The 10,967-nt window shown below is 37.1% G+C and overlaps 1 protein-coding gene across 1 annotated transcript; it reads left to right on the top strand.

Annotated features, from left to right (window-relative positions):
• Positions 1-2,092: 2,092 nt before the first annotated feature.
• Positions 2,093-5,309, top strand: LOC131847763 (syntaxin-1A-like). Its single transcript, XM_059197409.1, has 2 exons — positions 2,093-2,731; positions 5,043-5,309. The coding sequence occupies exons 1-2, from the start codon at positions 2,093-2,095 to the stop codon at positions 5,307-5,309; spliced, it is 906 nt and encodes a 301-aa protein (XP_059053392.1).
• Positions 5,310-10,967: the final 5,658 nt, after the last annotated feature.

Raw genomic sequence — 10,967 nt, 5'->3', positions numbered from 1 at the left:
ACTCCATCAATTTGGAATGTAGGCAATTAGGCCGAGAACTGACATGTAATTTAGATACTTTAATATATCACAAATTCAATCTGCAAACATCGTTGTTTGCATATCAATTATATGAAAAAGTAATAACGTTACCTGATCTAATATAAACAAAGAATAAATTTATAGATTGTAGTGGATAAACTCAAAACATACATAATATAAAAGTCTGTCACTATAGATAGCATCTTTAAAAGCAAAAGAAACTATATTATAAAAAAGAGGAGCGTTATTTTATTTAAAAAAAGACAACCTTATAAATCTTGCACTCATGCGAATGACGAGCGGAACTAGCTCATGTGTGACGAAAAATCTGCAGTCCCACATAAAATAATTAAAAAAAAAATGATTTAGTGATGGGATCATTTCGATCATAATCGATTAAAATTTGATATAGATTGTAGCAAGTTCTTAAAAATTTATAAGATATATCTGAATATTGAATAGTTTACCGGTAGCTAAAGGTTGGCATTATTGGTGTATCCTATTAAAAGTTTTTTTTTATCTTAGTCGTCGTAATCGTTACACCTGTTCTTTTGATTCAGTTTTTAGTGCTCCTTTATCTCTCATTATTTTTATAAACAGTGTAACTGAAATATATAATAATATATAAAATAAAAATGTTACAGTAGGTGTCAATGTAAAAGTCAATAAAGTAGATATAACTGTCCATAAAATATATTGCGAGTGTTTGTATTAAATATCAGTGCCTTGTGATCGTTCATGTTACTTCCATATTTATATGTTTGCAGCTATTTGTGTATTTAAATTATATCAACGAAGCATAAGGTTCATTTTTCAACAAACTTTTATTATAGTATATTATATATTTATATACATAGCAAAGTTACTTTCTATATTCTATATATATTTAAAAATCGCTGTGTATAACATAATAACGTATCATATATACGTTTATTATTATAAAAAATACAAATATTATTGAACTTATATGTACAGTACAGCTTCTTAGCGGTTTACAGGTTGGTTTGGAATCAATAAATATATCTACACACAAGAAATACATGGGCATTGAGAACTGCCTCTAATATTTAAATCCGTTTTATTAGACAAGATATCATGTTGTTTTAGCAAACTTTTTAATATATATCATGATTATTACATGTTACATGCCTAAAATCTCAGAGACTTGATAGAGTTGGGGGGTATGTTTATACACAGCGAATTTTAATTAACACATAATATTTATTACAGCTAATATTTTGTTAAGTATATTTTGGTGCTATTTTTATTATATTACAGTGCTTTGTCAAGCTATTATTTATTACTGTTGGAAACTGTTTTCATTCTAATTTTTTCTGCAGTTAGTTGCGAAAGGGATTTAACTAGGAAAATGTTTGTGGGCACAATTTTGATTGTTGTACAATATGTTCTAAATTAATTCCTGTATATATTTACACATAGTTAGCTATTATTATGTAAATAATTTATATTGTATTGATCAAGTTTGTTTTTTAAGTTGCCAGTTAGTGTGTATGCTTGTATTTTTATATGTCACCCCAATTCATTTATGCTAGTTGAGCTTTAATAAACAATATTTTATTACATGTTGTATTAGAGTTTTATTTAACACTGTCTACTGCTATTAGATCAATAATAAAAGAGAGTTATTCTTTTAAGTCGCTTCCTGGCTTCCTTCGTTCGTAACAGCTTACATGCCAGTGGCCAGTACAATTGTGAGCGCACACATACGGTACGTGTTTTCTAGGAATACTCTGTAGTTCAATTGTTGATCTAATTTAATATTCTAATGAATCTATTAATGATTAAATTTATTATTTCTTATTATATGACCTAGAGGATAAATAATGTGATGATCCAAAATAATACACACAGACAAAAAAAATATTATTGTATTACATCGATTATTTTAAGAAAACTCGATTGTTTTGTGCAGAATGTAACACCTAAACTTGACGATTCAGTAAGTATAAATACAGTGTCGTTCCTTTAGTAACGTTTGATAGATAAAATCAGTGATTGAGCATTTTTAATAAAATATAACATTTATTTTGCCTGTGTTCTTCGGTAAAGAATGACGAAGGGTAGGTCTGATGAAGAAACTGGTGACGAATCCGGCGTTGTCAATGTCCTTAAAGGCACGTTCATGGATGCATTCTTCGGTGAGGTGGAAGAGATAGGAGAGATTATAAAAAAGATTCAAGGTATTTTGGAAAAGTTTAATAAGAAATACATGGCCATTTTATTGTCATCCTCTATACAAAAGAACAATATACAGGAACTCGAAGACTTTAGAGCGAAGTTTTTAAAAAATGCCAACGAAATCATAAGCAAATTGAAACACATGAAACTAAATATCGAGCAAGAATATTCGAACAAATTATTGGCTGAAGTCAGGATAAGAATTCAACAATATTGCTTGTTGATCCGTAATTTCAAGGAAGTAATGAGGGAGTATAGCCGGATGCAGTTAGACCTCATGGATCGGTTCGAGGACATGTTACAATTTCAGCTAGAGAAAGTCGGGAGGGCAGTCACAGAAGAGCTGGAGGAAATGTTTAATGGCTACAAATCGGACCCATCAACCAAGAAGCTATGTTCTAATATGTTGTATGACATGATGATGCTCGTCTTAAGCGTGGATGAGATGCCCATTAAGTGCGTGCCCGTTACTCAATGGGATCAATCATTTCAGAAAATACATTTGAAACAAGTACGTAAGACAAAAAGATGGTGTTGTCTAATATTGTAACAGTACCTATACCTACACCGGCCTTTTCAAAAACGTTATAAATTTATGTTTGTTTTATATTATCAATTATATTTTTGTACCAATTATATTTCTATCAATTTACTTATGTAACATTATTCAGGATATTAACAATTTCTGTATAATATTGTTCGTTTTATTGCCTGTCCAAATTATTATATATATAACTCGTTATCAGTATCGTGGTAAAATAGCGCACTGCATTTTCGGATCAATAATTACCACAGAGCCACTATTTTAGTATAACCTCAATTTTATAAGGAAAATATAACTGGAGTCGTAGTATTCTAATGGAAATAGATCAGTTGCTGCGTCAATAGGTAATGGAAAACTAAATAAATCAACCCTAATCCGCAAGGAATTGTTTGAAAATTATACAATAAGCTTCATTATAAATTTAAAATAGTTTTGATTGGTCAACTATAACATTTAGTATCTATCAGTATGTAGGTACGTGTGTAAATTATGTTTGTGAATGTAATTGTCCTATTAGTACAGTCATTTGGTGCTAAAAAAAGAGGTTACCTGGAAAGTTTTCCCGGGAGTTAGGTAATCTATATAAATCTATAAAATTGGTAATTTTATAGATTTTGACATAGACAATGTGCTCTTTGCGAATTTCAACATTGCCACGTCGTATTTTTGTCGTATTTTCCTATTTTTGCCGCTCGCGCCGCCTATTGGTAAAATGGCGTTTTACGATCAAAATAGTTATATAATAAATTCAACAAGAAAATTTGCTATAATTTATGTAATAACCTTTTTTTTTGTCAAATCAATAGTTTTAGCGTACGTTTGAATCCTACAATTCATAGCAAGCCGATTTCTCAACGTAGAGTAAAATATTTTTATAATCATTTGCGCATTATCCGCTTCTTTCTTGAAATATACAGTTACAGTGATGTGAAAACTATGAAAAATATGTCTTTAAACATCTAAGTAGTAACTAACTTTGACGTGGTCTTGTGTTTTGAGTAGTCATACTCACTAAAATGTCCAGACTTGTGGCGGGCGTGGTGGGTCGGGTCATTGGGCTCCCTAAAATATAGTCGAGCGCAGTGATGGTTGGCTCATCCGTCATACTCGTGAACGGGTGCTGCTTGTAGGGACTGGTCTGCTCTAATCACTATGACTGATTTCCTCTTATTAATTATTTAACCAGTTGGTTATATGTATATTCAATATTTTTTCTATTTGAGTATTTAATTGAATTAGTGCTAATTGGTGGTTTGTATTCACACACTTAAACTTAAAAATGTAAAGTAATAATAAAATTATTTAAAAGAGCAACACGCAAGTTTCTTGCCCGTTCTTCTTGTGATGAGACAGCTTTCCGTTCGAGCGGTAGATTAAAAAAATGTAATGACTATTCAAAAGTGCTTCAATGTAAGTTTATTTGAATAAATGATTTTCTATTCTTATTCTATTCTATAGATATGCAAGTTTCACAAAATCAGCATACAAAAATAAATTTAATATTGCATCGCTATTACCAACAGAGGCAGCAAGCACAGACAAGACAACATTCATTCCGAACCTATGACCAAGTTCAGCAGTGGTATGGGAATTAACTAAATGCAGACCAATGGGGATGGAAAACAAGCAAGAATGGGCTAATTCCTGTCACCACATTTGAGCACCCAGCTCCCGAAACATTGTTAAATTTTTGGAATAGTGCATGTGGATTAGGTCTACTGGGGATACCACGATAAAAAAACGCGCTACCGAATGTTGAAGTAGATTGCGGCGCCCGTGTGCTATAACTATTAATTTTATAAGAAAAAAGGTTATTACATAAATATTCTCTAGTTTAATTTATTATACAGCTATTTTGATCGTAAAATGAGTTGGAAAGGAGATATTGTCAAAAAACATTTTTAGACGACATTTTTTCAATATGGAGTCGCGAGCGGCAAAGATACAAGGTGGCAAAGTTGAAATTCGCAAAGAGCACATCTATAAGAGCGAAATCTATAAGATTACCAATATGATATGAAATTTTTTACACCTTTGTTACCTGTTACCTTTTTTTTTTATCGTGTGGAAAAATCTTCAACAAGACCGTCACCCCGCCGGAGGGATGGCGAGGTGGTGTGTGGGACTCGTACCCACTAAAAAACCACACGGTATACCTCGAGGTGCCGCGGGCCGAAGTCCGGGGTTCGCTCTTTGCACTCAACCCAGACTTCGGCGGCTTGGCCTATCCTGTAGATGTTGTAGGACAGGCCCCCTCTCTGTGGTTAGGGTGCTATAGCTTGCACCCTACCTTCTCGTAGAGGCTCGTGGGTACACGCGCGCGCCTCCAGGGACCTGGTTGTGGGGTGGTGCCTCCCTCAAGGCATGCACCCCGGCCCCCGTGGGGGGTAGACTCGGGACGGAGTTGGGCTCGTCCCGACGTCTGCGCCTGGTCCTCCGGCGGATCATTGGGGCGAAAGGATCGTACTCGCGGTCCCTCTCCGCCGCTTCCTTCTGCGAAATAACTTCTTCGCAGAAGGTGAGCACTGCCAGCCACGACCCCTAACCATTAAATTCGGCAGCGAGAGGAGCACTCCTCCAGAACGTGCTGCGCCGTATCTTGGTCGCATCCGCACTGGTGGCACATTGTTGTCGGCTCCCTCCGTGCGATGTTACACAGGTACCGCCCGAAACACCCATGTCCGGACAGCACCTGCGTAAGTCGATAAGTCAGCGGCCATCGTCGCCTGCCCATCCATTCTTTGAGAACTGGACGGACAGCCTCGACGGTCCTCAGACCGGCCGTAGGGTTGGCCAGCCTTTCTTCCCACTTCTCCATGAAGGCACGTCGGAGGTGGGATTTCCGTTCCCCTAGTTCCACTCCAGAGGGCTCCCTTCCTTGGGCCCTTTCGTCCGCGCGCCACTTGTACAAGGACGCGCGGGAATCCGCTACGAGATCCCAAGGTGGGGAGCCCGCGAGCAAGCACGCCGCCTCACTCGAAACGGTGCGGTACCCTCTGATGACCCTTATGGCCATTGCTCGCTGCGGACGCAGGAGCAAGGCCATATTCCCCCTGGACAGGGCCCCATACCATATAGGGGCCCCGTATAGGGCCATCGATTGTACCACACCCATGTAGAGGCGGCGACAATTATCCCCCGGCCCCCCGATGTTAGGCAGCAGCCAGCTTAAAGCGCCGACCGCCGCCATTAGACGAGGAGTCAGGTTCTTGAAGTGGAACCGGAAACCCCAGCGACTATCAAGGTCAAGCCCTAAATATCTAATATGTGGCTTGACTTCGAGCCTATGACCGCTGACCACGATATGGGCTCCTGGTGGCGGCGCTCGTCGGGGTCCATGGAAACAAAGGACCTCCGACTTCTCGAGCGCCACTTGGAGCCCTAACCTCCTAATCCTGCCGACAACAAGTGCCACACTGTCAGTAGCGAAACGGGCAGCCTCCCTGTAGTCCCGCCCGCGGGACGTTACCAGCGTGTCGTCCGCATAGCAGACTGGTCCCGTCGAGCAAGGTGCCCCGCAGATTCCAGTCATACCCGATGTTCCACAGGACCGGACCCAGAACCGATCCCTGTGGAACACCGCGTTGCATCTCCCTCTCAATCACCGCGCCGTTCCGCCCGATATACATCACTTTCCTGTCCTGGAAGTATGCCCCGATCACCTCACGAAGGTAGGGAGGCACTTGGTGGAATTTGAGTGCCTCCCTAACACACTCAAAGGGAAGGGTGTTGAGAGCATTTTTGATGTCGAGAGACACCGCCAACAACACCCCTCCCCGGGAGACTACTTCGTCGATAGATAGGTCGGGACCCACCCGGACCAGGTGCTTGACGAGGCGGCGTACTATGATCCTCTCGAATAGTTTGGCGACCTCGTCAAGAAGGACTATCAGGCGGAACGCCGAGGGGGATATGGAATCCGCAGGGCGCCCCTCCTTGCGGAGCAGGACTACTCTGCCCGTCTTCCACTTCTTGGGAAATCGCCCCGACTACATGCACTCATCGAAGAAGCTTAGGAGTCTTGGGGACCGACTGGGGCACCAAGGGCCAAATACAGAGTCCGGCCGGGAACACCATCTGGCCCTGGGGCAGTTTTCTTGCCCCGGAGCTTGTCCACGGCCGCGGAGAACTCTTCCGCCGTGATCGACGGAACCCCAACTTCCCTTTGGGTGCCGCCGCCGTCTTCCTCTATTTGACGGCTGCGCGGCACCATAGGAGGGGGTGTGAACTCCGGCTGCTATTAAAAATATTAGCTGTAATAAATATTATGTGTTAATTAAAATTCGCTGTGTATAAACATACCCCCCAACTCTATCAAGTCTCTGAGATTTTAGGCATGTAACATGTAATGTCATGTATAATCATGATATATATTAAAAAGTATGCTAAAACAACATGATATCTTGTCTAATAAAACGGATTTAAATATTAGAGGCAGTTCTCAATGCCCATGTATTTCTTGTGTGTAGATATATTTATTGATTCCAAACCAACCTGTAAACCGCTAAGAAGCTGTACTGTACATATAAGTTCAATAATATTTGTATTTTTTATAATAATAAACGTATATATGATACGTTATTATGTTATACACAGCGATTTTTAAATAGATATAGAATATAGAAAGTAACTTTGCTATGTATATAAATATATAATATACCATAATAAAAGTTTGTTGAAAAATGAACCTTATGCTTCGTTGATATAATTTAAATACACAAATAGCTGCAAACATATAAATATGGAAGTAACATGAACGATCACAAGGCACTGATATTTAATACAAACACTCGCAATATATTTTATGGACAGTTATATCTACTTTATTGACCTTTACATTGACACCTACTGTAACATTTTTATTTTATATATTATTATATATTTCAGTTACATTGTTTATAGAAATAATGAGAGATAAAGGAGCACTAAAAACTGAATCAAAAGAACAGGTGTAACGATTACGACGACTAAGATAAAAAAAAACTTTTAATAGGATACACCAATAATGCCAACCTTTAGCTACCGGTAAACTATTCAATATTCAGATATATCTTATAAATTTTTAAGAACTTGCTACAATCTATATCAAATATTAATCGATTATGATCGAAATGATCCCATCACTAAATCATTTTTCATTATTCAGATACATTCGTTTTCAAGAAAGGTTTTTCTATACAACTTGCAACTGTCCATTTTTTCTTGAAATCGCTCTTGAAACACTTCAAAGCGCGATTCTAATTTTATTTTTCATTATATGGGCGTCATGAGATTTTCTCGGAATAATGAAAACTTTGTCTATTTTTTCCTTTAAATAGTATTCTGCTAAATTTCTTGACAATTCCCGAAGAATACACAAGACAAAAACGCAAATAAAATAAGAGTGGAAGTTAGAAGTTAGTAAGTAAAAAGTCAAATGGAATTTAAGATTATTAGGATGCGGTAATCGAGAGTTACCGATAGGCACTGGACGATAGGGAGCAATCACCGCTGGTCATCTCGCGGTGTGACATTTTTATGCCAGAGGTAAAATTTACCCAAAAGCTGGTATGTAAGTCTCTTTTCTCCCTAGATATCCAAAAGTCGAGTGGGCCTGACGGTATTCCTGCTATTGTGCTCAGGACGTGCTCCTGAGTTGACTCCGGTACTAACGCGTCTTTTCCGGTACTGCTACTCTACAGGTGTAGTCCCGAAACTTTGGAAGACGGCTTTGGTTCATCCGATCCCTAGGAAGGGAGATCGCTCAGATCCAGCTAACTAGGCTAAAATAGCCTCAAAAAAGCTTGGTGTGCTCAGCAGAGTGAGACGGTATTTCACGGCGGCCCATCGCTTGCAATTATACAAGGAGCAAATCCGGCCGCATATGGAATATTGTTCTCATCTCTGGGCGGAAGCACCACAATACCAGCTACTTCTACTTGACCGCATTCAGAACCGAGCAGCCAGAATCATTGATAATGTAACGTCTATGAGACAGACTCGACCCATTGGCTTTGCGGCGAGATATTGCACCTCTGTGCATTTTCTACTGCATATATCACGGAGAGTGTTCTGAGGAATTGTTCGGATTAATACCAGCTGCTGAGTTTCACCACCGTACCACCCGTCAGAAACTAAAATACCATCCTGATCATCTGGATGAATGGCGGTCCTCCAAAGTGCGGTTTTCTAGAAACATTTTGCCACGCACAACCACATTGTGGAATCACCTTCCAGCAATGGTATTTCCGAACCGATACGATATTGAAACCTTCAAGAAAAGAGCTTATTCCTTTTTAAAAGGTCGACAACGTACTTGCAATTCCCCTGATGTTGGGGGTGCTCATGGGCGGCGGTATTCACTTACCATCAGGTGAATGCGGCTCACCTCGTTTGTCCCCTGTGTTATAAAAAAAAGTATGTATATAATAGTCTAATAATTAACTCACGTTTATTAAAAACGTGAATTAATTATTAGACTATATTGTTGCTAGAGTTAAGTCATTATCTGTGATTTTTGTATTTGGTGGTGGGATATGACAACTCGGCCTTTCATTGTTACTCCACTATTTCTCAATACATTTATGAAAATATCATCTATGCCAGAAGGAATATAGACAGTTTCAAAAGAGTTAGTGATTGCACTAATAAAAGCTTACGTAACAATAACAAACTGATTTTACCTAAATGTCGTTTGGCTAAAGTTAGTAATTCGTTTTATGGCAATTGCGTAAGGTTTTACAATAAAATACCAGAGTCTGTTATAAATCTGCCAGAAAAAAGATTTAAATGTCAAATAAAACAGTTCCTTTGCAAAAAAGCTTACTATAAAATTGAAGAATTCGTTAACGATAATAATGTTTTTATTTAAATCTATAGCACTGACAATATTATCTGATTACATTAATAATGAGTGCGTAGCGACTTCTATGTTGATTATCGCATGCCTCTTACTTGTTATACTGTAATTATTTATATAAAAAAAAAACATCTATTAAAAAGAGCAACACACAAGTTTCTTGCTCATTCTTCTTGTGATGAATCTGCATTCCGAATGAGTGGTAGAATCAAAATATGACTATTCAAAAGTGCTTGTAATGAGTTTATTTGAATAAAGATTATTTCTATTTCTATTTCTATTTCTATTTTAATGTAAATTTGGGAAATAAATTAAATAAAATTCAAAATTCAATTGTAATAATGTATTTGTAAATAAAATTATATTGTACCCGATATAACATAAAATATAATTCGTTTAGAATAATCTTAAACATATTTACAAGGATTTATTTACAAATATGTATAATATACTAGCGGCCGTAACATTACTTTTAATATCTACGAATTTTACTACCGAGTTGTAAATAATTGTGATTTTTCAAAGAATCATCACGATGAATGTGAACGTACATGTGACGCAATAAAACAACCAACTTGTTTGTAACTAAGTCCTGAATTTCCAAGTAATTAATAGTACAGTTGAAAGATTACTTCATATTCCATTAAATTTATTTTCGTGTTCTTGTTTTAGATTACATTCACTTTATGGCGTTTACAATATGCCCGTGGCATATGTTATTGTTATAATTTGTAATAGTAAGTATAAAACAATAATAACAAGAAGCAGCTCTTGGGAGATCAATGATTTTTTTTCATTAAATCAATAAGGTACTTTTGGTTATGTAATTATACTAAGATATGAATAATTAGCCCCATTTATAGATCTATAGTGATGTTTATGTTGCTGCCGATTTATTATTAGGACAAATTTTAATGAAGACAAAAGATCTTGGAATTATAAAGTTTCTCGCTTCTTACTCTTTAATCACACATCATTGTAATAGTTCCAAATGTGTTTGGACATACAATAAAGTAATGGGTATTGTAATTGCATTTACTTTTAACTATGGTTCATACTTGGATTGTGTAGAAACAAATCTTCAAATTAGATTAAAGGTTGGACCCGCCCTTATGTTTCGGTATTAAAATCAATCATTAATATAGGTATACTTAAAATTGTTCTATTTGTACTGATTCGCAATTGAAATAAATTATCACTCAGAGTTAATTTAATCTTGTATAAAGTTTTCACAGCAAAATTGTTTTAATACATTTATTGTTACAGTAGGCTCTTAACTATGTACAATTATAAAAAACTTTGGCATGTTGCACCCCTGTTTCCATGTTATTCGTTTTGCTTATTCAGCTAATTTCTATCATTTAA

Source organism: Achroia grisella, unplaced genomic scaffold (assembly GCF_030625045.1).
Source record: "Achroia grisella isolate CSIRO2021 unplaced genomic scaffold, CSIRO_AGI_Agris_v1 utg540, whole genome shotgun sequence".
Classification (NCBI taxonomy): domain Eukaryota; kingdom Metazoa; phylum Arthropoda; class Insecta; order Lepidoptera; family Pyralidae; genus Achroia; species Achroia grisella.
This window is presented reverse-complemented; position numbering and strand designations above follow the sequence as displayed.